Here is a 27,002-nt window from a genome sequence, read left to right as displayed (position 1 = left end):
TATGCGCTTAATAAAATAAAACGGTCCGACTGATCGACTCCAAGTGAAGTCATAAAACCAATTAAAATAATTGACGATCACAAAGTAAACAAAACGAGCTGTTTTATATTTTATCATATTTCATAATATAGCAATAACAAAGGAATAGTAAAAAAGGAACGTTTCTCCTCTAGTTACTTCACTAAAAAACGGTAAATTAATAAAAATAATGTTTTTTGTTAAATCTTTTTTCAGCTCTATATAAAAAAAAACTGACATTAAAATTATTATTCTCATAATACAATATAATATATGTATACCTATCAATAATTATTTTACAATAAGCGCAATTATATAAATCCAAATCAATCATATTATAGTAAGTACCTGACTAATATCAAGCAAAAAAAAAATGTCACCATTGTATTAGATGTCTTATAAGTTATTTATATCAGCCAATTCATCCTAAGCCTAACCATATACTATTCGCTCTTAGTGCCTCTTACACTTATTGTAAAAAAAAAAAATCACTTACAGATTGTGTATTTGGTATTAAAAAATAAAGAAAAACAATAAGCGCTAGTTACATTAAGTAGGTAGTCGGGAATTTTGAATGAAGAATTCAAGCATGGATGGCTGAAAACACCAGCGAATTAGAATACTACAATCAGTACAAACATATAGGTCCCCCAAAAAAAATAAAAAATACTCAACACATCTACACTAACTTTTAAATGCTACACTATACTAATATCTATTCTGTAAGTATAATAAGAAATTACAATTAACTAATTTAATCTATTTCAACGTTTACTAGTTTACTACTATTATCACAAATAGGAAGGGCGTTGACCCTAACCTAACCTAACCTCCCCCCCCAAAAAAAACACTACAAAGTCCCTAAAATCAATTCCTTATTAAGTAAGTACTAGTAATTAACATTTTTTTCTATACTTTGATATTGAACCCAATAAATATTATTGATACAAAAAAATTATTTAAAATAATATCTATTTGTGGTACCTATACGTTAGTATTTTTATGATAGGTGAGATAAACATGGACAGCAAAAATAAATTGTTATTTTTCTCGTAGATAATGTGGCGCCACTCAGTGCCAGAATAGAATTACAGTGCGTAATATTTTACGACAAATAATTGTTTACGAGCTGTGTATTATACATTTTTACTCCATTATTTTGGTTATTAGACAACTATAAAATAGACATTAAATGTAAATTATATGAGTGACCATTTTTATAATTTTATTTCTATGTCGATAACTATTATATATAGTTGGGGGATATAGGGGGGAGGGAGCTTGAGGGGCCTAGCCACCCGAAAAATATCCCATTAGCCCCCCCCCCCCCACCAAAAAAATATACAGGTTTTTAGTTGTGTGGGATCGAAGTTCACATTGATGTTAAAAATGTTAGCCCCTCCTGAAATTTTAATGGATTTCCACTTATGGCTAAGCCTCGCGTTTTTTTAAAACAAATATTGTGAGAAACTCAAGCTTTACAGCTTTGTAGTGAATTAACGATTGAAGATAAAGTTCTGAAAATCTGGAACTGCACTTTTCCTAGCCAATGTGAATCTAACAAGACCCCAAACAACGAAATCCGTACTCCAGTTTCGGAAATCTACCTCGCTAAATGAAAATGTAGCGAAAAATAACTCTTTTTTTTTGTGAAAATTAAATAATTTTTTTTAAAAATTTTAATTCCACATTTAGTATGTACTTGATAATCTTTTTTTAAAGAATCATCAACCATCCTTCTAGCTATCATAGTTTAGGAGAAATGTTAAAAAAAATAGAAATTTTTGGGACTGTTCACGCCGACTTTTTATGGATTCAAGTGGTTATACCGCTTGGGTGTAATATCAAATCTCTCTCATTAATATTTTATATTAAAGCTAGCTAAATTACCCACCTACTCAGCATTACTGAGTTACATTTTTATGATTTTCCTAGTTAACACAAATTCTTGAAGTTTTCAAAATTCAGACTTTTTTTTCATTTCAATTACCTACTTACTTGATTAAAAATCAAGTAAGTAAAATGTATCTTATTTTCTCCTATACCTATAACTCTACAGATTAAATAAAAAATATCTAATCTACGCTAATACCTATACTTAATATATTTTAGTTAGAAACAAAACATATAGAGATAGCCGCATCGGTATAACTAAAAGAGGGAGGGTTATATAGCTTATAACTTATATTTGTGTAAAATAACTATAAATCATAAATACACTTAAGTTATTTAACCTACCCAACTTTAATATAATGTATTCTATAATATACTAATATGTGACCTAACTTATAAAATATAATATTTAATATAAATAGTATAATACTATAATATTTTGAGTTCCTAATTATTCCAATTTTCGACGAACTTAGTACTTAGTACTATGTCGCTGGACAAGATATATTAAATAGTAACCTACCCATAATTTTGAAAAGAATATATATTTATTTTGAACATCAATTTCAAGGTTATTAGCATTAGCTAACATACATTAAAGTATTAAACCATACGTTCATTAGTTTCATTTTCGTTCATTAAGACGAATAAAATAGTATTAATACCTATTTAGTATAACTGTTAACCTGTAATCATTATTATTATTTTTTTTTATTAAATGTTCAGCAAAAGCTACTCAAAAACGGTAACCTACTAATATTTAGTAAGTAGGCCAATATAGTTATTGACATGCCAGTAATTATTTTATATTTGTATTTGTTTTTTTTTTAGTTGCGAGCTTTATTCAGATGATATACGACATACGTTGTATGGTTGGTTATTGTTAACTTTTTATGTATGAATCTTATTTGTTAATATTAGGTTGTGAAGGATGGCATGATATTAAAATAAAATATAGGTACGCCTATTGGCAATTTTTATGCAGACCACAAACCTTTACTGGAACGATCCATCCTCTGGAGACGATCATCCATTTTTCAAGCCAACCAATTTAAGAAGTGGAACAAACCACAATAATATTGGATTTTAAATACGCAAATGTAACTTTTTTTGGTCCAAATAACTAAATACTTGGTAGTTATGCCTTGAAGATAGGAAGGCATGATATATTTTATAATACTAGCTTTAAATAGGGATGTCGGTATAGCCAAATTCTTAAACAGTTATTGATACCGATACTGGGTGGATTTTCAAAACTATTAATTCAGTTCTCGCCTTTTCGGCATACCAATACCGGTATTGGCTTTAATTAATTGTGCATATTATATAAAATAAAGAAAAAAACGTTAACACATATATTATGATATACTTATATTGAAGTGCTCAGCATTTCGAAAAGGGGTAGGATAGGTATGAACAGTGGCGTATACATAACTTTTGTATGGGGGGGGATCAGTTGCAAACAAATTATTATGGAACAAAAATACCTAAACCTAGGTATGTGCACATTTAAATACCTAATAAATGATAAAACATATATATTATATTCAATACATTTTATTTTAAATTCTACAAGTAGTTATAAAACTGTTCAAAGATTGTTGTTTCCTCATTATATTTTATTTTTCGCACAATTAACTCAATTCGGCAATCGGCATTGGTACTATTACATCTGTTATGACTTGTTCGTACAACTGACATAATATTTGTTGTTGATGTTTTTAGATAATAATATTTATTATTTAAGCTATTTTTATATTTCTTTTTCTAATGTATAGGAAAATGTATTATTATACGCACGGACATGCGGGCGTCGTCTCCGCCGCGTTGATATCGGTGACGGTGGCGACTGGCGACGGCCCGTGGCTGGTCTGCCACATATTATTATCTTATAATAATTTATTATACTTGTATATATAATATACATATTATCAAATATCACATAATACGATTATATGAATATGAAATAAATATATGATTACTGATTAATATTAAGTAAATTATTTTTAATTAATTGTTGAATGTGTTAAAATAAAAATTTACAAAAAATCCTTCCTATTTTTTTCCTTGTAATTTCCTTACATTAAGTCATTAAGAACACTATTTTATAAAATTTAAAAAAAGGCCTATTGGGGGGGGATCTGACCCCCACATCCCCCCCCTTGTATACGCCCCTGGGTATGAATTGTTGACCATTCTCACACCACGTTATATAGCGCTAAATATACTTTCATTGCTTTATCATATTATATTTTATATGAAAAAAGAGAAGATAAGACACCGTAAGCCTCCACCATAAGCAGGCCCTTGTATAATTGATATTATGATACTTTATCAACTTACAAAAGTAAGTACACAATTTAACATAATAACGTATTATTATTTATTATAAATTTAAATATATCATTATAAATAATTGATTTAGAATCATTGCCTTCATCAGTTCTTTAATGTTTTAGGAACTAATTGAACCAAGCCACCACTTAACGAAAATAAAATTAACTTAATAAATAGATTAACAGAAATACAGGTAATTGTTTCCTTATACCTATATTATCTTTGAAAATCAAATTAATGTTCAACAATATAATATGTGGATATAGATGGTAAAATGAACAAAATAATATCTATCAACAAATAACAATAACATTGTCTTATCTTATTTTTAAAAAAAGAATGTTTATTGTTTATCATCGTTCATAACATAATATATTTAAATATATTTAAATCAACATTACATCAGCCTCATACTAATTACAAAAACATAATTTAGGATGATAGGCACTTATACAGCCATAATATAGATGCGCAGATACACACAATTTCATAAAAGCTATAAAGATTTATTATGGCCTAACATAGCAGTTCAATATACTAGGTATAGCCTTTTACAGCAGTAAAAGTGTACAACAACACCAATTCAAAATTTACTCAACAGAGTATAGTAGTTTTTAAGATATTTAAAATACCTTAGGTAGGTATTTAGATATAATTTTCATGATTTCATTAATTAATAATTATTAGTTATTAGTTACTTATTCCTCATTACTTGTTTTACATAATATACCAACACCGTTTTCATTATAATTAGTTAATATAATATGACTAGGTATAAAGTATAAATAATAATGTGAATTATTTATTTTATTATACTTTTTTGAGTTAACTGGAACAAACAATCGGTATAAAAAAAAATAGAGGTGAGTTTAAGAGCAAATAACATTTAATGAAAAATATTTTATATGAGAGAACAAATAACAACGATAACAAATATGTCTTAGATTCAAAAAACAAATACCCTGTCGAGTGCAGTTCGACACCATCACATAAAAATGTACAACATTTACAAATTTCTTTTACCCTGACATAATTTACTTTAACAATCTTACACAATATTAAAGGCTGGTCCAATTCTAACATGTTTTATCTTTTGCCAGGGTACTACCCCGCGATGTTCGCTTTCGAGTGGTTTGGAATATACATCACTGGCCAACTCATCCAATGTAATTTCTTCATCTTCCTTTGATTTTATAACCGCTTGATCAATTTCTATTTTTATTTCATTATCAATTTTCTAAATAAAACATAAGAATTTACAGTGCAATATACTAAATAGGTACTAATAACTAATAAGTTTATAATCATAAAAAAAAATATAATATTATATTAAAATTATTACTTTGAGATCGTCAACGGTTGCTAGGTTGGTAGAGAGAATTTTTTCTTTAAACGATGTGATTGGGTCTCTAGTCATCCTTACAGCTTGAATTTCAGCTCGAGTTCTATATGATGTGCCAGGATCCGACATTGAATGACCAGAATACCTATAGGTGACTGTTTCTAAAACTATCGGACCATTCCCATTAACACAGTGATCCACCGCAAACTTTGATGCTTCCCTGACAGCCAATACGTCCATGCCATCTACCTAAATTTAGTTTTATAAAAAAATTAGACAGAATATAATTTTTATAGTATAATGATTTTGTGTTCAGCATTCATCTTGCATCATAAACTCAGGATTATAAGAAGTCTAAATAATGTATTCACAGTATATATTCCTTACATTATTAAATGGCAAAGAAACCGAAATTACAGTAGATATTGCCATTTAGGACATATTTTTATTATTTTTATTATTAGGTACCTACTTGAAATATTAGATAAATTAAAGTTTACCTATTTCTTTTGAATAATAATATAATATATTGAAATGATTGAATTAATCACGGGAATTGGAAAATAATTATTCAAATATTTGTAATAAATTATTATTGAGCACCTGAGAAAAAATATTTAAACTGAATCCCTAAAATATTTTAGCGAACATTAGGGTCGATTATCACAAAATTTTTACCCAAATTCCGGGTATGTAATCGCCCCTGGTGTAGTAAGACGTGTTTGACGCTGACCGTTCCGAACTCGTTCCCATTGCATACCCATTGTTCTCACAGACAAATACGCAGGGCAGTTTCCATAGTTTAGCCATATTGTATGCTTCGAAAACTTGGCCTTGATTTGAAGCACCATCTCCGTACAAAGTAAAGCATACTCCTCCCGTGCCTAAGTATTGTGCAGCCAATGCGATGCCCGCTCCTAAAGGAACCTAAACAATTATAAAGCGATCAAAATAATGAATATCAAATGACAAATAGTATGTATATAGGTTATTATATTGTTTTCACCTTTTTCAGATAATAGGTTACAGTTTCCTGTAGGTATACATGTATAATGGTACATATGGTAAACACAACTATGATATTATCTACCAAGTACCAATATAGTTAAACTATTTAGGTACGTCGGCCTAAATCGCAAAGGTCGTATCTCCGTTTTTTTTTTTGTAAATTGGGATTACAAAAAATTATAAAGCCTTCGATAAAAGATACCTATTATAATAACATATGAACTTAAAATTTAAATATACGAATTGATTTAAGTTCGAACGTTTGAAGTGTAATGATATTATATAAAATAATATACATACTATAGGTAATAGTTTTTAATAGGTACATGATTTAATTTTACAAGATACGACAAGTTTCTTACTTTACTATAAATTGTTATAAGAACATGAATGGTACAAGATCATAATATTATGGGTACCAACCTGAGCGCCGACGATGCCGTTTCCACCGTAAAAGTTTTTACCATACATGTGCATGGAACCACCTTTACCACGAACTACTCCACCGATTCGACCGGTGAGTTCACTCAGCACCTCCACAGGTTTTGCACCCATCAAGTATGTCCACCCGTGAACACGGTACGCTGATATTATTGAGTCCTGATCGCGGAATGCCGATTTCATACCCACCGCGCAAGCTTCCTATATAATACGTAGGTACACCCAATTAAAGACGTTGACAAATTTGCTAATAAAATCGATAGCCGTTGAACAGTATAATATGAATATACCAACCTGTCCAGAGTATAAATGACAGAATCCTCTGACGATTTTCTCCTTGTACAAGTTACCGGCTGCCGTCTCTATACGTCTGATGTACTGCATCTGCTTGTAGTAATTTATGGCATCTTCTTTCGTTACGGTTACTGTGGTATTGGGTCCAGATTCTAATTTGTGAAGTTTGAACGCCTATACACCAACAAGTTTTACTAGGTATATTGGTGTAGGTATGACTATTATAGGTAGCTATCATTTTAATATTACACATTTACACACCAATTAATTAATAAAACACCTACCTATATTGGCTATACTATGCATATTCGAGTGGAAATCACTAAGACACATCTTGTATTATTTTTTTAAAAAATATTTATGGCAAAAATATAGGTAATATTACTTATTTGAAAATTAAAATCATAAGTCAGAATTTCAACGTAGACGCGTAGTACTAAAAGTTACTATAAGTGGACCTTTTATATCTTCAAATATCATTCTGTATGGATTTTCATAGAAATATGATTGAAATTAATTTTAAATTTAAAATCGCATAGCATGCGTAAAATATATAATATTAAGTTTAAAATCTAAATTTTAGATTCTGAGTGGAGCAATGAATATATTTATTTTACAATAATATGTGTGTGTGTGTTTTTTTTATTGTCCCTGGTGAGTGGTAGGAAAGTGAATCTAGTTGGTGCATTTGAGGGGGTCACAATTGAAAATTCCCGTTAGTTTTTAAAAACGTCAGGGGAAAAAAAGTGGGAAAGTGAGTACCGCTGTCCGCTTTGCTGTACTGCAGTAGGTGTCTAGAGGAGTCGCTGTAACGGATGTGTTAAATTTGAATTCAATGATATAAACTCATTAGTCATTGTATTTGATAAATAATTCTGAGTGAAAACGGTCTGTTACTCTGTCAGCCCATATTACTAAGTACATTTAATGATATTAATATATTATTGTTATTAAAGTAATTTATTTTACTAGGTATTAGACATTTTAGGTCTGTAAGATTGGTTTGCAGTTATAATCGTTCTTCGCTTTCCTTTTCAACTGCACATATGAATTTCATCCTTGGTCGTATATAGTATGCTAGACGCTAGTCTTGGCCTTCCTCCAAGATACTTTCCTTCCACACTTTGTCGATAATAAGTCTTAGTAATCCTTCATACCAATTTATAAGTCCTATCGGCTATCATAGACATTTTAATTTCAAATTTGGAATAAATATATATATTTAAGTTTTAACAAAGAATAACAATTTTAGTTATTTTGCTGTAATTTAATAAAGCGTATATATTATTATATTTTATACGCCCAATGACATTTTTGAATGCAATGTCTCCAGCAAAAATGAATTCCTACTGTATTACTAATAGTAAAATAAATAAATTTAATAGCAATAATAGGTATCATAAAATATGTATATTTAGTAATATTGGCTGTCAGATCGTATTCGCTCAAAATCGTTTTTTGTATACAATAATTGTGTATCATTGAATTCAAATTTAACACATCCATTACAGTGACCAACTCGACACGCCTATAGTATACTGTACAGCAAAGGCTTAACTTTGAACTTGGGAGTTTCCCGAATGCGTCCCGAAATAGCCGTTATTTTATGTTTCAGTACGTCCCAGTTAATTAGTGTTCATTTAGACTCTCCAAAAATGTAGATTATATATTATATCGTCGGTTAAAACTTTAAAAGTCTATTTGCTGTAAGCGATACTTTTGTAGTAAGCGACACTAGCTATATAGTGTTGTAGACGACGCTCTACTGAATCCATATATAGTTTCATTTAGTGATACCATTATTTTATAATATATTATCAATGATTAAACTCTGTGCTGCAAGTGACAGTTACGAACAATTACATTTAAAGTGACAAAATGTGATGTAGGCGCCTTCTTATTGATTCAGTAAGTATAGTAATCGACGCAATAATTGTTGTGTTAAGCGGCATAATATTTTTAATATTGGCGTAAACAGTTCAAAACACTTATAGACCGTAAATGAGTAAGTTGTAGTCGTGCTTAATTATTATCGAAGTTAAAATAAAATGCAAGTTTTCCCACCGTTTCCACTGCCATAGTTGTAAACATTTCAAGTAAATAGTATTAAAATTGTACATTTGAACCAAATCATATTTAATCGTCAGACCTGTATCTTAAAAGTTTTTAGTCGATTAGTTTATCTTAAATATAGGTACCTACACTCGGGCTATGAAAAAGGGTTGAAAATTAAAAACAGGACACACACGGGATATCCCCCTGCACTTGCCCACCTTTTAGATTCTGAGCGGAGCAATGAATGTATTGATTTTACAATGATGTGTTGTTTTTTTGTATGTGTCTGTCATCACCGTTTGGGGCAGTCAAACTGCTTTGATTTTCTTCTACAGTATCTTGTTTGATGGGAAACTGAATCTAGTTGGTGCAAAATTTAAAATTTTCATTATATTGACTCAATAAACTATAGTTTTCAAAATCGCAAGGAAAAACAAAACAAAAATTAAGGAAAACCATTAATTTTCCTCAAAATTAGTTTTTGACGAAATCGATTCAATTTCTTTATAAGCATTTTAAGTTCGAATTTTGGCAAAAAACGTAAATACCACAAAAGTGTGCAAATTATTTTAAGTTAGAAATTCATAAAAATTTTTCTTTTTAAATCTAAGATTTGAAAATTTAATTCAAGATTTCTCATAACTTTGTTTACATTTATCAAAAAAAATGTCCCACAAGAAAGTTAAATTAAATTTTTATGAACGTTTGAAGTTCTCATGTTTACAATATTGAATATTCTCTGGATTTCTCATGTAGCGATTTTTTTTATTTTTCCTACTTTTTTTTATTTTAAATTTCGTTATAGGTGTGGTTGTGAAATAGTGTTGAGTATATAACTAATAGTAGATTCTGAATATAATGATTAATGAAGCACCAAATTATATCAAAAAAAAACCTTTTCAAATTCCAATACATACCAGAATGATAGGTCGTATGTATTATTATAAATATTGCTATATGAAATTACTTTCCTGTCTGAAAGGTTAGGTACAGGGAAGTAGAATGTATTATCAATCGCATCAGTATAATTGCAGTGCAAATAGAAAACAATATATAAACATTCTTTGATATTAAAAAATACAACATATTATTTACATAGATTTTCTAATCTTATTTTAAATGTTACAAACTTTTATATCGAATGTGGCTTCAGTTGCAAGGTTTCTGCATTGCCATGTCGACGTTAACTTCTGTAAAAACAAAATTAAATAAAATCATTCACACATTATTTATATTTAACTATTTTAACTGAATATATTTTGTTCAATATTTGGATAAGCTCGTATACTTTTAAGGTCGGTACCTATATCATACATTATTTAACATTATATAACAATATTAGGACAAGTATTTAAAATGATTTAATGACTTTTGAATTATTTAAAACTGTTGTCTGTTAACAATAATTGTTTTAATTATATACGTACACCAACTTATCGAAAACTTACATTAGGTATTATTAGGTTATTTTTATAATAACGTTTTTATTGGCATGTTAAATTCTTGTTTAAAAGTCAACAAAAATTAATTTTTTCTCATTATTTCAGTAGAATTATAGGATTGTTTTGTTTAAGTGTAAGCTACGTATATAATATAATAACCTATACTTAATTATTATTACGATACATAAATTAAATCCATTAACAAATATTGTAAAACACAACTAATCGAAAATATACATTTTCAATATAGGTACTGTTAAATTTATATGTTGTTGTTGCCCAGTATAGTACGGAACTACGGACACATCATGCATATTATTACCACACAATATTACAAAGTTGTAGATATTTAAACTTTCTGTACATCATTAATTCGCAACTAGGTAATAATAGTTATCGATCAGCAAGCACCTGACGCCAGTTGTAGGCATAGTAGTTTATAATACAGGTGCGAAATGATACTACAAAGACTTTCCTGTTGACAAAATAATCAAATGTTTGGCTTCGCGCCAGTATACTAAAATAAACATCGCGCTCTACACCGGCGTCTGTCATTCGACGTTTTGACCCTCAATAGGTGCGTTTTCGTTACGTTCGAAATTTATTAATTTAATAGTCTATCAATCGAGGGAATAAACCCATATTTTTGCTACCCGGTTTACTTGTACATTTTTATGATTGAGTGCCAAACTCACTCGTCAAGTAATAAATTATAAATGTCTGTTGCGGATATCATCCTGACGTGGATATATTACACTATTAATAGATGTTACTATGTTAGTAGGTAGTTGAAATTTCGTTTTCAAATCCTCTTACAAGAGTAAAATTGAAACCCCCCTCACCGCGGCTACAATCACCTAATAATCTTCGAGTACCAATGTACCTACGACCTACCTCACAGACCACAGTAAAACTGTAAAAGATATAAAAGTGCTTTGCACGGGGCAGCATATGCAGCAAATGTTGCACCTATGACTTACGTGAACCTATATTTAATGGCTGATATCGTTTATAATTAAGAGAACTAGTCATAGTGTTAGTTTATAACTTATTTATATTTTAGTCATAGTCCATAGACAAAATTATAAAGAGGACTTTAGGGAAATCCCAAAAATGTTCATAGTTCCTTAACCCTCCCCCAAAATGTCATATATAAATAATATTATAGAAAAAGAAACTCTCAATATTTACTAATGGACTCAATAGATTTTTATTCCAGTTAAGGTATGAAATGTTGTTTTAAAAACTAGTTTTAATGCAATAGGTACAAATTAAAACTATCGTGTCAAAATTGTTTTCATTATTTGTTATAAAGTTGAGTTGTAGCCTGGAGAAGTGGCGTAAAAAGATATGAGTTTCACTGGCAACGACTAAACTTGGCCCCTATTATTGATAAAATTAAATAGGTATATAATTTTTTCAGTAATAAAATATTTCTTTCTCGAGTTTTAATCAAAGTTTTCCCAATCTCTATTTTCCAGTCTAATTGGTAATAACTAATAAGTAATAACTAAAAATTAATATAATTATTATTGTTAGTTAGGTTTAGGTACCATAGATTACAATTATGTACGATATATCAGTTCTATACTCGTTGGTTAATACCAAACACCCAAATGGCCAAATGGTAATGATTGTTGTCTTTTATGTAAACTAAGAAGTAAGAAGATATAAGTAGAGGTTATCAAACAATTATAGAAAATTTAATTTAAAATTTAAATACATATAAATCGTAAAAAGAATACATTTTAATCATGTATGGATTTTATAGGTCATAAATACGTATACATAATACAAAATATATTTTACCTCGTATTTTACTATGTACACATACAATGACTTAATGAGAAAAAAAAATATAGGTACCAATCATTTTTAAGACAAATCACTTCCATAACTTAAACAAATTTAGCAATATTTACTTTTTTTAAGTATATATTTTCTTTTGATAGTTATTTAAGAACAGTTGGTTTTAATAGGTACAGCAAATCAGTTTACTAATATCTTATCAAATGTAATAATAGTTTATGTAATAAATACAAACCACAATACGCAAAGGTATTTTGAAATATTTATTTTTCATTTGTAAAGAGGTGCAGATGCAAAGCCCCTGCAGTTCTGTGTGGCCCATATAATATTCTATCCCCCCCCCTCATAAAAAAATAAAAAAAATAGGGTAATATGGCGGTGCTCCAGCCCCACTTGAATCCAATTCCTTCAGACGTCCGTAAATACGATACGCTGTAAACGAACTAGGCAAACATATGTATGTAGTACGTATAAAATATGATGTTGCCGAGGGTAAAAACGGATTGGCCCATAACGTTTGAAAATCGAAATGACATCCCTGCAGACAATTATTCACATGATTTCCTAACACCAACCTATTATTTTATAAGTATACACCTGTTTTACACTTACGAGCGTCTTAGCCCATAGGTACCTCTTTCGTCGAAACTGTATGCAAACCATTAACCAATATTATATTATACGAGTTCTATTATATTTTTAACCACGTCTGGTGCAATATTGTACACATTATAGTTTACCTGCAGGGTGTTGCGGACAGCGGACGCCCTCTTAGTGTTGAGAGTTATCATTGTGCGTGCGGCGCCGATGGACTGATATGAAAGTCAGAAAGTTTAGCAAGTTGTACAGCGTACGTAGGTAAGTAGAAAGCGTGGACCTAACCGGCTTGCGAGGCGGTGGAATGATGCGCGGCCAAGGCTTTACGTACACTGATGCAACAACGCTCGGCCAGGGCGTTACGCGCACTAATGCAACAACGCTCGCGCGACACACAATATTTAGCTCGCTATTATTATTATTATTACTATTATTGTTGTTACGTATTTCTGTCGTTCCGTTTTCAAAGCGCCCGTTTTTCGAATCGATGTTAAGGCAGGTCTAGACACGACGGCGGTAGTGTCGTCAGCTGGCGATGCCGGTCGTCGGTGACCTTTTCGGAAAATATACAATTTATAACTGTCTGTTATAGCCTTATGGTAACTACAAATCTACTATCTAGTGGCAAATGCCAAATACTTTAGATATCTATAGTATTTGCTAGTGGCTGACACATTCACCGCCATGATACCCAAAATCGGGTCCCACCAAACTTTCAACTTTGTCGGTTGTCCACGTCTTGTCCTCACCCCACGGTTTTTTTTTTTCATAGGTTTAATAAAATACAGTTTTGACAATTTATTATCGTTTTTGCGAACTTGTAACACCTACTGAAAGTGGCAACACTGTAGATTTTAAAACATTCGGACGAGAAAGTACTGATTATTGAGACCCTGGGCCAAAAAGGGATATCGACTATCGCCTGAAAATTTTTTTAGTGAGACCCGAAATGGGGTCTCAAAAACAAACTTTTGGTAATTTGTTGAGACTCAGAATTGGGTCTCATGGTGGTTAAGCCATATTTTGTGAACAACCCCGTGGCGCTCAACGTGTTAATATGATATCTATTATTTACTATTCAGGTACTACTGGGCTACGTCGTTCTACGATGAGCACGATTTACACAAATACACGAATACAATACGAACTACAATTTATATAGGTAAAGGCGTAAATCTTCTAAGAATATAAAGGGTGAAAAGTGTTATTCTAAGCACCGCGAAAAATTTGCAGGGCACATCTATATTATTTTAAATTTTTTTGTAAAATATTGTACCTAGTTCCATTGTTCCATATTTTTCATAATAATATAAGCCAATTATAAGGTTCTCTTACTATTGGGTCTGGAGAAAAAAACGGGAAAAAATTACTAAGTCCATATTCGGATATTCCTGCAGCGTTGCCTCAACAATAATTTTATACACCACAGTAATAATTTTATACTATGTATTATTTTCGAAGTCCAAAATATCGCTGATCAAATAATTTTATGTCCAAATTAATAATTTGAAAATGTGACTGACGTGAAGGTGCTTGGTTTTTCGAAACCTCTAGGAAAGATACACTTATTATTATAATTTCGATTTTCGTCTAAGAGGTTTTTTTATTCGTACCTATACCGTAATAGAAAAATATCCAGTAATCAAGTTTTTGATTTTTCGACCACTTTTCACTGACGCGCTTGGCTTTTGGGTCTTGGAAAAAATGTCCAAACATCAAAAAACGTCGTCGTATTAAAATTATTATTATTAAAACGTCGTAATAAAATACGGAAATGTACAAGTCACCAGTAACAGACTATCCAGTAACCCATGGTTGAAATATACAGGTTATTGCATATTGACTAGGATTCTTATCTTCATAAACAAAATGGCTGCGTAAAGGGATATCACAAGTATACATTTTTCTCATCATCAAACACACGCTGACAAAAGCTAACAAATTCAAAATTCCCGCGCATGTATACTTGATTATTATTGGCTCCCTTTACGCTGCCATTTTTGTTTTTATCATCAAATATTTGATCTAGAAGGGGAATAAATGCAATAACCTTGTATATTTAAACCATGCACTAACCAGTAACCACTATAATTGCTATTTGCTATAATTTAATATTAAAATCCGCGGAAACGCACACGGACATCCGCCCGGTGTGCACTGTGCATAGACCCAGTCAAAAACAACGTGTTTAATTTTAGCCGTCTTGGACAATTAATATTCACTGAAATTCCGTCAAGTCGTCATTTCGATTTCATTTGTAAAGAAGTGTTTTGTACTTTTGTTATAATAATTAAATAATATATTATTATGGATATTATTATATTAACACTTTGTTTCAACCGAATTGTCTCTCAGTGTTTTCATTAGGTGCCTTTTTAGGACCTGGTATAACTGAAGAGTATTTTACTCAACGTATTTTATCTGGAAGGCAAGGTAAAATTATCTTTACCTATTTTGGTATTATTCCGAGGGAATTTGATGTACCTGAATATCGATGTGGAAGACCCATGTATCGAGTAATTGATTCTAGTCGGAAACTAGGCTTAGGTTCAAATGCGCGGATGGCCATAAAATAAATCCTACCAAAAATACTTTTTTAGAGTACGTACATATTGCTGGAAAGTTGGGCTGCAATAAAATCGTGCAAATAATTTATTTGAGGTTAGTTAATTCTGACACAGCAACGATCCAATATGAGGTAAATTAATTTGAATTGGTATATAATTCATAATTAGTAAAAACATTTTATAACTTGTAAGTTGTAACTTATTCAGCAAAAGATACCTAAGACATAATTATTCTAATTTTATATTTGAATATAGCAGTTATAGTTTTAAGTATTAGTTTTTAAAATTATTGTCGGTTAAAAATGATTTGCTCTGTCCAAAAACTGTAACATTTAATACAAGATTCCTCATATAAATAGTGTTGTTAGTCAGTGTTCAATCTAATATAATATTGTTAAAGTATATTATTATTATTATTATTATTATTATTAAGGACTAAAGTAGGTATTAATCATAGACCTATTAACTAGTTATAGGTCTATGGTACAACCTATGTACCTATGTAGCAGTTTCTGCTTAAAATTAAAATGTTTTCTGTTTTCGGTTTCACAGACAAATATAAGCAGTGCTGTAGTCGTAAAATAGCAGAGGGTATACCTACCATATAATTTATAGCTAATCAACATTAGGCGTTTTGGTATACATATTGTGTATAAATAAATATATTTATTTTATTTTTTTTTTTTATTAATATCAAAAACTATTACTAGGCCTCACTGAAACTCGTGTGGAGGCCTAGGAGTTAAGTTGTTTACACCATGTTTTTAATAAATATACACAAGAAAACAAGAATAAGTTAAATAAAATTCAAACATTTAAATTAAATATAGTAAAAATTTAAATTTAAAATTTAAAATATAAAAAAAGGAAATTAACAATTTATTACCTACACATGATACATAATTTGTGAAGTATCGTATTCATGAAGAAGCCAATAGGCAATAGGAGATCGCAGTGGCGTACATAGAAATAATTTTTGGGGTGGGCTGTAGTAGATAGAAACTAGAAAGTGATCTATTACTTAAGTCTTAGAGGCTACAACTGTCTGTCTACTATACATATTTTAACAGTTTCTATAAATATATTCGTATTTGTTATTTTTCAACAGGCTATGAAATATTACAACTTATAATAGTACCTAATAAAGTATATTGTTGTTCTATTTAAAAAGACTGTAATTTTTTTTTTTTTTTTTGGGGGGGGGGGCTGCAGTCCACTAGGCCCACCACCTATATACGCCACCGAGAAGATGTATTTTTTATATAATGGTTGGGACATATTGTTTATATCGTTAGGCATTGAATTATGTATTTTGATGCTGACGAAATCAAATATCTTACGACAACCTGTTTTTATAGGCCATTTTAATGAGAAGTTATTCGCCTTAAAATATTAAAATATTTATTTCGTCATTATTACATGCGGAACACGTATTGGTTATCTGATATCTCACAGATATAAAAACATGTTTATATATCTGTGGGTTATCTTAATAATGTTAGAAAGAGCCACATGCCACCATTATAATTTATAGGTAATTTATGGCAGCCGGGAAAGTATGGCCCGATGGCCTTACGGGTTCATAAAATATTTTTAATATGTTTATGCCTTTACCCTACTACACTTCACCCTACACGAATTCATTATTTGTTCAAAAAAGACATTTTGAAAAATTTTCGAAAATATTTATAATTTTTATAAACGTAAATACGTAATATTATTTTCTTATCATCAAATTGTTATCAATCATGTGATAATAACAAAAATACTTAAAAAAGTAAATAGTAAATAGGTACTAATTATTACTTAATACTGTAAAAATAAAATAACAATTACCAAAAATATATTTAAACTAAATTAAACTCACAATTTTTAACTGAAGGTTGAAGGTATATAGTTATATTGGTAAATAATTACAAAGTTTATATGAAAATATCTTTTAATATTTTAGCCCAATTTGGTAGTAATTATTGAAGTATCAACAGTTATTAGCTTGAATATTAGTACCTATCTACATATTCTGAAGAATCATGGCAAGTCCACCAAATAAATCAGAATCAAAGAAAGATTCATTGAAACCATCAAAAGATACTGACAACTCCAAATTGACAATTAAAGAAATTAGAGAAGAGTACTTTAACCAACTACGTTCATGGTTGAATACTGTAAACAGTTATCAGTGCTACTACAATAAATTGCAACGAGAATCTTTTCAAAACAACTACCAGCAAGTTTTAAAAAATCCTAATGAAGTTCCTAAAGTTGTACCTAATGTTGTACGTGAAACACCAGCTGTTGAACGTAATCAATTTGTGGGTATGTTTTATTCTTGTACTATATCAAATGACAAATAATTTAATTATTTAATGTTGATTATTTAGGGATAAGATGCCAGATACCGTCTTTATGGAAGCGCTTTGGAGCTGAATTCATTGATTTTTTGCTGTTAAGCTTAGTAAAATTCTTGATTGCTTACTTTATAGTAGATTCAATTCTTGAAATGTAAGTATAAATGTATAATTTGCATTTCATTATTTAAAACAATGTAAATCAATTTTTATTTTTGATGGAATGAGTGTATTTTTCATAATAAATGCTACCAAATTCCAGTGGGTGGGAGTAGCGTGCTAATTATAGCGACGCTACTTTATTTGTAGTGTTTGATGTAGCGTTGCTACATTACGCCTTAGATAGCAAAATACTATAGCGTGCTAAACATTTCCGGTTAGCGTAGCGAAAATAATCATTATTTTGTCGCTACCTACAATCTAATTGGTGATTATTAAAATATCAATTATGATTATATTTATTTATTTGTATTATGCTAATTATGAGTGTATTAGTGAAGTTTTTGTCCTGGGTCCTGTCCAGTGACCAAATATCAAATCATTACAAACTACAAACACTAGTTTTCAATAAGAACATTTGTATAAACGTACCGAAAAAGTAGCGTGCTACATTTGGACAATAGCGTTGGAAGTAGCGCGCTACAAAAAACTAGTAACCACTGCCAAACTCCCTTACTGATGATATATATTAAGCTATAGTCTACACTTAATGTTTAAAATCTATGCGTCCAGAGAAAAACAATATCTGATGTGGGACTTATTTTGGTTTATAGTGGTTAAAAAATAAATTATAATTAATATAAAACGAATATTCAGAAATCAAATTAAAAAAAAACAACTTGACAGGGTACAAAAACTGGGTCACTTATTTCACTGCATACCTCGGCAATACTAGTGTTTTCTTATATTCTATTTGTAAACAATAATATTAATTTAGTCATCATTAGAAACCTCACTTACTGACATTTCTTCATAATTATTTGATGATTGTAGGCATACATAAATAAATACTACAAAATTAGTATGTCTGTATTTTATTTATGTATGTTGATTATTTTCTAGAATTTTGTATTTTATAACATACTTAATAAAATTATTGGTTTTTGTTAAAATTGAAGTATAAGTATGGTATAAATATAAGTTTACTATTTTTAATTAATATTATTTACTTTCATAGATTCATGGTAGAGTACATACTACATACTGCAGTCGCAAATTAACCATAAGAGCACATACAGCATCAAAAATAATAATTAAATATTTCATTTTTTCTTAACCTTTAACTAAAAGTCTAATGCCAATGATCAATACTATTTAATGGACCAATCATGGGTCTTTAAATCATGTTTAAGGGACCATTAGCTCACTAATTGTTCATACAACTTGGCATAAAACTATTATTATTCTATTTTTTTGTTTTTGTTATGTAAAGCCAAGACATTAATTTAATAATAATAAAGTATAATTTAAATAAAGTTTTTACATATGTAGGTACTTAACTTAAAACAATAATAATGTACTACTTAATTACTTAACATCTTTAACATTTAAAAAAATTATTGTATTAATTTTTAAATGTGTTTATGCATGTGATAATAATAATAATAATAATAATAGCACAAGTCATAGATTTTGCTTCTATACTTAAGCTGAAATGGCCATAATTTACTTTATACATTAAATAAGTTATCTTTTTTTGTTTTAGTGATTTTACTAAATATAACAGCATTTTTACACGAGATGATTATAATGTTGATTATACTACAGCAGTAGAAATGACATCTGAACTATTTTTCATAGAAGTAACACACCGAATAATAGTTTGTGTATATGAGGTAATTTTAAAATTAAAATCACTTAAAATATTCTTAATTACTTAAACCAACATTCCATTGTTGTAAATTTAAATTAAAATCTTCACGATATCATAGTAAATTGACTACTTTTTTTTTCAGATATATTGTCTTCAAGGTAGTACAATCTTTCAAGGAGGAGCTACAGTTGGTAAAACTCTATTAGATCTTACAGTTGTTCGAGCTGATAAACTATTTAATATAAGAGGTCAGCCAACTGATGTCATTGCTTTAATTCCCGGCGGTGATATTGGCTGGAAACGAGCAGCACTTCGTTCAATCACTAAAAATTTATTTTTTGCATTTTTGTTCCCACTACCTTTCATCACAGCAGCAGCCAATCAAAACAGATGTGCATATGATGTTTTATGTGGAACGATGGTTGTTGAAGTTATACAACCACTTAGGTGTGAACAATCTGAACTTATTCCTATTGGGTAATAAGATTGTTAATTAATTAATAATATATATTAATCATTTGTATAAAATTAATTTATCATAACTATAAATATGGGGCAATAGTTATATAATATTTTATTTAAAAAAATATACAATCAAAATGTATGCATGTGAATTTACTACACCTTGATAATATATAAAAAATTTTGAATTTTCTGTATTTTTAGACTAAGTGAACCTATTAATTAAAGTTATTAATTTTTGTTTTGTTTGTTTAAAAATGTTAAGTAATTTATATAACATACTATATCAGTTTAAATTATTTCTTGTATTAAAATTGAATTGTATTTAACTTAAAGCATAACTGCACAAGTTATTATTTTATAAACTCTGATGGTTGAGCACTGTCTGGTTGCAACTATTTTTCTATACTTATAATAGAAAAATGACTGTAAGTAATATCCACAGGGACATAATAAGATGGCTATTATATTTCAATTACAAACAAAATAATTTGAAATTTAATTGCTTAAAATTACAGCTGTGTGTATTTACAATACTGTAGTTTTCTCAATTTCAATAATAATAATAAAATAATATAATATATTTATAATTCTATCAATTGCAATTTACAATTTACAATTAATAATATATTCGATGACTTGAAGTTGTATAACCAAATCCTTTAACTGTAATGTAATTTTAATTTTAAATATTGTGATAACCAAAACTATGTTAAACATTAAATTAAGTTGCAATACAAATTGCTAATTTTTTTATTATTTATTGAAAATAATCCTCTTCAACTTGGCTATTAGCTAACAATAATTTGTGTTAGTGATAATAATATCATATTAATGATGGTTAACTAGTTAGGGTTTTGCTACAGGTTATATTTTTCTATACAGTAAATTATGTAGATTAATTTCTTTAATGGATTTTATAATAAATTTCACTCATTTTTATTATGAAACTTTGTCCTTTATTATAAGTTATTAGACCTTGTATAAATATATTTATAGGTAGGTACCTAGTTACCTACTGTAGATATATTTGTTTTTGTTCCTTTTTAGAGTTGCTAATTATAGTATAATATGAAGTATAAGATTTTAAAACTGTAAATTTTAAGGCTTTGGCCAACAGCAACTTTCATATACCTTATATGATCTATAGTTAGGTATCTACTTTAAATCCTAATGATGTATTGATGTCATTTGAGAAGCAAGGGGGTTCCAATTAGCTTTCCACTCAGGAATTAAAAATAAATAAACTGTCAATGGGTCATTATTCATTACTCATTAGTCATTAGTATTTACTATTTAGTGATTATAGCCTATAGGTAGTACACTTAGGTCTGAAAGAAATACTTACCAGGAATAAATAAGTCTGATATTATATTATTCCAATATTACATCATAATAATATATTTTGGCCTTGAATCAACACTGAATATTGTAAAACATCTTCGAATAATTTATAGCTATTTGACCAATAGACATTTATGCATACAAATGTTTAAATTAAATTGGTACCTACGTTTTGGAAATTATACGTGTCCGTTACAATACCTCCTGCATTTATATACGTGACTAAAATATCGAGTAACTAGGTACCTGCCTATATATTCCAGGTTCTGAGCGGAGCGAGTGGCGAGCGACGAATGTATTGATTTTACAACGATGTATGTTTTTTTCTATTTTTGTGTCTGACATTCAATTTTGAAGGGGGTTTTCCGTCGCAAATTGGATTTACTTATTACTTTTGGCCGTTTTGGGAGGTCAAAATTGAAAACTCCCAACCGATATTCATCATAATAATTGGGAAAAAATAATAGGAATGAAAAACAAAAATGAATACGTAAAACCAGTTTTTGACTAAATCGATTATCTTATGTTATTTTAATTCAAAAACGAACAACCGTAAATACTTGAAATTTTCACCAAATGTTAATATTAGCATTTTTTATACCTAAATTTTATTGTTATAAAACTTTCTGTTCTCTGGCCCGCTAGATTTTCACACATTCAAAATTGGCCCTCTAGTAGCATTGAGTTGCCTATCCCTAGTCTATACAATGTCACAGTGACATTTTCAAAACATTTATAGATTATTTTTAATATCTTATGCTATTGTCTATTTATATCACGAAAATATTCACACTGTTCTACGGTCGGTTCTTTGGTTGGTATTGACTCAAAATTCAATAACAATAATATTTAAATATACACGAGGTACTAGCTGAGTAACCCGACTTTGTCTGTGTGTGAATATATAGGTGTATGTCAGTTTGAGTACATTTATCAGTTTTAGTGTATCTCATGGGAAAATCGGTGTCAGTGTACCTAGCTTTGTGAAATAATTCGACCAAGATGGGCAACCTAAAGTCGCGGCTTAGATTTAGCACTTAGTATATTTTTTAATCTACTCTCGAAACTTTTCTTATATCTCTAAAAACAATACCTGAGAGTTTCGTCAAATATACCTATACTTAAATACAAACATTTGGTTTTAAGATATAGTTTCTTTAACCGAGGCCATGTAAAATCGACGATTTGATGCATATGGATATGTTATACCTCATGTCCTCATCTGCCTGATTAATCAATAGGAAATAAATTTCAATTTCCACCATGGTCCGTAAATCTCAAAATCCTTGTTTGAGGACCTCTTTAAAATGTGAATTTGGGAAAATCCTTTAGTGGACCTTTACATCATAAAACGAAATTACTGACCAAATTTCATACTCATAGGTTCGGTGGTTCCGGCTAGGCGATGATGAATTAGTCAGTCAGGACAAATTCTTTAATAGTTTTATATAATTATATAATATATAGATTATAATAATTATTAAATATTAATAATAATTTATATACCTATATGCAATGTTTCGGCAAAAATTAATTCAACTTACTGTATTACTAATATAATCGTAATACTGGACTAATAGTAAAATAAATTACTATATTAGCAATATGAATAGGTTACCTATTATAACTTTATATTTTATAATTATATTTATATTTTGTTTTATTTTATATTTTTTTTTTTTTTGTATACCTAATATAGGTAGATGACCGTCTTCGCTCAAAATCGGTTTTCTGTGCAATGATTTATCATTGAATTTAAATATAACACATAGGTATATATTACAGTTACTTACTCAATGACGAGGTACTTACATGTTTTGACAACTACAATCAACTGTATAGCAGTTACCTACTTTCCCACTTTTTAAAATTGTTACCTATATAGGTAGGTACATAAAATATAATTTTAACGTTTCTCTATACAAAATAATTTCTAATGTATAATATTCTATAGGCCTAGAAATATTATTATGTATGATAATATTAAACATAGGTACAATAGATTATACCTAGAGGTATTTATTGTCTATTTATTTTATTATATTAAGAGGACGCTACATTCGCATAAACGTCTTACAACAATACAACGTACTACGTAGCAAATTTGTGTTCACCAGAACCAATTTTATGTTGTCAGCTTTAATATTAAAGTGAATTAGGTATAGGTATCTACTACCTATATTGGCCTATATTATCATACTTAAAGGCGAGAACAATTTGTGTTTGCACGTTGGTGTTTTAAAATATTTTGATTTTTAATTGAGTTACGAACATTTATACATCGTAATATTTGATATTTCACATAGGTGTAGGTACTTCCACTACCACGTAACTACCTACTTAAAAAATAAAATGTGAGATAACTATTAACTATAAGCTATAACACGTAGGTACGGATACGGTTGATGTCAGTGTGGCACTGTGGTGTCCACCGTAGTCCGTATAGCTCTGTATACTGTATAGTACTTAGAACTATAGTCTATAAGTAGATATTCAGCCAGTAACTATAACTATACCTAACCTAACCTACCTACATATACATTATACATAGCTACATTTTATACTTCTAAATGTATCCAAATTGTTTTCTTCTCCATTATACTTCAACCGTTGAACGGCTACAACAGTTTAAGGCTTTGGTCTATTAGACTATACGAAAGTATATACGGCTATCGGGCTATAGGCTACCTATATTATATTATGTATTTATGTGTAATCTAAATCATAAAATTATGTGGTATCTAGCACATTTACATGCGATCATGTGAATATATAATGTACCTAACTGCCACGAATTTATTAAGATATCTGTTATACGGCGGTAATGCGGTATGGTAGAATACTAGAATTTCACTTATATTAGTCAATTCACAATTGCACTCGGTTAAAAACATGTAAGTAAATACCTGCCTAGTGGTCGAACTGCACTTAAGTCAAAAAATATTCGAAAAATAAACTTAATTTAAACTTTTAAATACACTCATTCCTGCAACCTTTCCACTTATCAGTAAACGTCTTGGCGTTATAAAAATTATTTTCATATATTTTTTTTTTACTTTTCATATTATAGGTATTACCCATTTACCCAAATATAATATATTATTAGCATAATAACATAAAATATAATGTTTTCCGGCTGGGCAGGTACAACCACGTTATTTTTCTAACCGATTTCTTCTAACGTTTTGTTTATAAGTTATAACCATAAAAACGAATAAAATGTAAAAATTACCTAATTCCCACTAGGTATATACACTGGTTCATTCGGTTCCGGTTCCAGTCCCTGATTTGAACACGTGTATGTGTGGCAAGTATTTGTCACGAGAACCCGGGTGATCACCCATCCAGAACCCAGTGACGCCGGTCGGTGCTGGCACTCAGAACACGTTTGAAGCCAAACACCAGGCTACTCTGAATATTTTGTAGTAGGTAACTCCGAATAAACGGATAAAACGAATAAACGTAGATTCTTTAAATTCTCATCAAATATTTGTACCTACTTTGTATGAACATTATCAAAACATACAATTTTTAAAATGTTTTGACTGTTTTTGAGCTATTTATAAACATTTGAAATTTTCAATTTATTTGAGTTTTTTTCTATAAATATCGATAACATTTTTTGTTGGGTCAAGAAGCTTGAAAATGTTAAAAAATACAAGGTTCTTCATAAATTATTATAAAAGCAGTTCAAAAATATAAAAATTCATAGGTGGGCACGATGTTTAAGCCCAAAGTTAAAGTTTTGATAAAATTTATCAAAATTTCGAACATTTTCGATAATTATTTTGTGGTTAAGATGCATAAAATGTTCAATTTTTGTTGTTAAGGATTAAAAATTTAAAATAATGTTTTTGATGAGTACCTACCCAAAAAATCTAAAAAAAATATTATACAAACACAGTATTTTTCCATAGACTTAGATAGATTTCAGTTTTAAATTTTGACGAAATTAGTTATTTAAACGAAGAACAACAATTTTAATTTCGTTGTAATTTAAAAATATTGTTCGTGGGTACTGGGTACTTGAACTTTTAAAGTACCTATATACGTATATTATTATATTTTATACACACAATTTTTCGAATGCAATATTTTCGGCAAAAAATAATTCAACATACTGTATTAATTATAGTAAAGTACCTATATTATTTTAATAGCAATAATTTCATAAAATACACTTAATATAAACGTAATATAGGCTGACCGCTGACAGACTGTCTTTGTTTTTCGTATAGGCACAATGATTTTAAATCATTAGACTTTTATAATAATAAATTGTAAATATATAGGTACAGGTGCCTTTAGAGACTTAACTATAAATTCAAATTTGAAAGTAATACATTATTAAGTACTAACAATTGGTAGATTTAATTGGGTAGGTATTGCAGATTTTAGTATTAAAAAAATATAATTAGTTATATATTATCCATTTAAAAATATGATTGTGAAATGTATGTATATATTATATTATATAGAATTGATTAAATTAATTATGCGCAGTGATAAGATAATTTTGTATTTGCGTTTCTTATTATAGTTCTTTCTATACATTTATAATTTATGCTAATTCATCAATTGGATTTGTGTAGAAATTATATAGGTACATTATAGATAAAACATATAACTCGCATTTAAAGCCTCATTGTAATAAGTTATACTTAGACTGTTGATGCTACATATTATATTAACGGTACAATATATAATTTGATGTACCGTATAATAGGTATCTATTTATTATAGATGCTAGATGCAAGTATTGCAAGTATAGTCTTATATAAATTAAATGAGTTAAATTTTCTCTGTGAGCCTACAATGTATAGTTACAGGTGGTGTAATAGCTACACAAGAATATAATATAATATCATTTTATTACAATTATCCATATTAGGTAATAAGTATGAAGTGCTTATACGAGTATATCTATATAATTGATTGTATAATCACAATGCCATACAGTGTATTATAGAATATTATATAGGTACTAAGTACTTATTTATTATATATTTTATATTAGGTAGGTATATAAAATGTATAGAGTATCAATAAAATTATAAATAAGAAATGTATCTGCAGACAATCAAAATGTGGACTTTGATTCTTACTATTTTAGATTCAGAGCGAAGCAATACCAATTTTGGACAGATACGATTTTGTTTTGTTGGTGTAACTCAAAAACGATTGACCGTCCATCCATTAAATTTCCCCCAGATATTAATATTAGTATTTTCT

The 27,002-nt window shown here is 29.2% G+C and overlaps 2 protein-coding genes across 4 annotated transcripts; one reads left to right on the top strand and one right to left on the bottom strand.

The window, feature by feature from the left end:
• Positions 1–5,040: 5,040 nt before the first annotated feature.
• On the bottom strand, positions 5,041–13,754 carry LOC132943430 (probable pyruvate dehydrogenase E1 component subunit alpha, mitochondrial). The gene is made up of 7 exons (XM_061012418.1): positions 13,380–13,754; positions 10,519–10,578; positions 7,334–7,507; positions 7,022–7,240; positions 6,269–6,517; positions 5,591–5,839; positions 5,041–5,485 (listed from the first exon to the last, which is right to left on the bottom strand). The coding sequence occupies exons 1-7, from the start codon at positions 13,428–13,430 to the stop codon at positions 5,297–5,299; spliced, it is 1,191 nt and encodes a 396-aa protein (XP_060868401.1). The 5' UTR covers positions 13,431–13,754; the 3' UTR covers positions 5,041–5,296.
• A 2,165-nt stretch (positions 13,755–15,919) lies between these two features.
• On the top strand, positions 15,920–21,316 carry LOC132943762 (protein FAM8A1-like). Of its 3 annotated transcripts, none has more exons than XM_061012852.1 (5): positions 15,920–15,934; positions 17,755–18,119; positions 18,185–18,305; positions 19,857–19,986; positions 20,107–21,316. In XM_061012852.1, exons 2-5 carry the CDS (start codon positions 17,834–17,836, stop codon positions 20,443–20,445), a joined length of 876 nt encoding a protein of 291 aa, XP_060868835.1. In that variant the 5' UTR covers positions 15,920–15,934; positions 17,755–17,833; the 3' UTR covers positions 20,446–21,316. The 3 variants fall into 3 exon arrangements, with proteins under 3 accessions (XP_060868835.1, XP_060868834.1, XP_060868832.1); XM_061012851.1 differs by lacking the exon at positions 15,920–15,934 and adding an exon at positions 17,548–17,692; XM_061012849.1 differs by lacking the exon at positions 15,920–15,934 and having other exon boundaries at positions 17,563–18,119.
• Positions 21,317–27,002: the final 5,686 nt, after the last annotated feature.

Source organism: Metopolophium dirhodum, chromosome 4, assembly GCF_019925205.1.
Source record: "Metopolophium dirhodum isolate CAU chromosome 4, ASM1992520v1, whole genome shotgun sequence".
Taxonomy (NCBI): domain Eukaryota; kingdom Metazoa; phylum Arthropoda; class Insecta; order Hemiptera; family Aphididae; genus Metopolophium; species Metopolophium dirhodum.
Note: the sequence above shows the minus strand (reverse complement) of the source record. Positions and strands in the feature narration are given on the sequence as shown.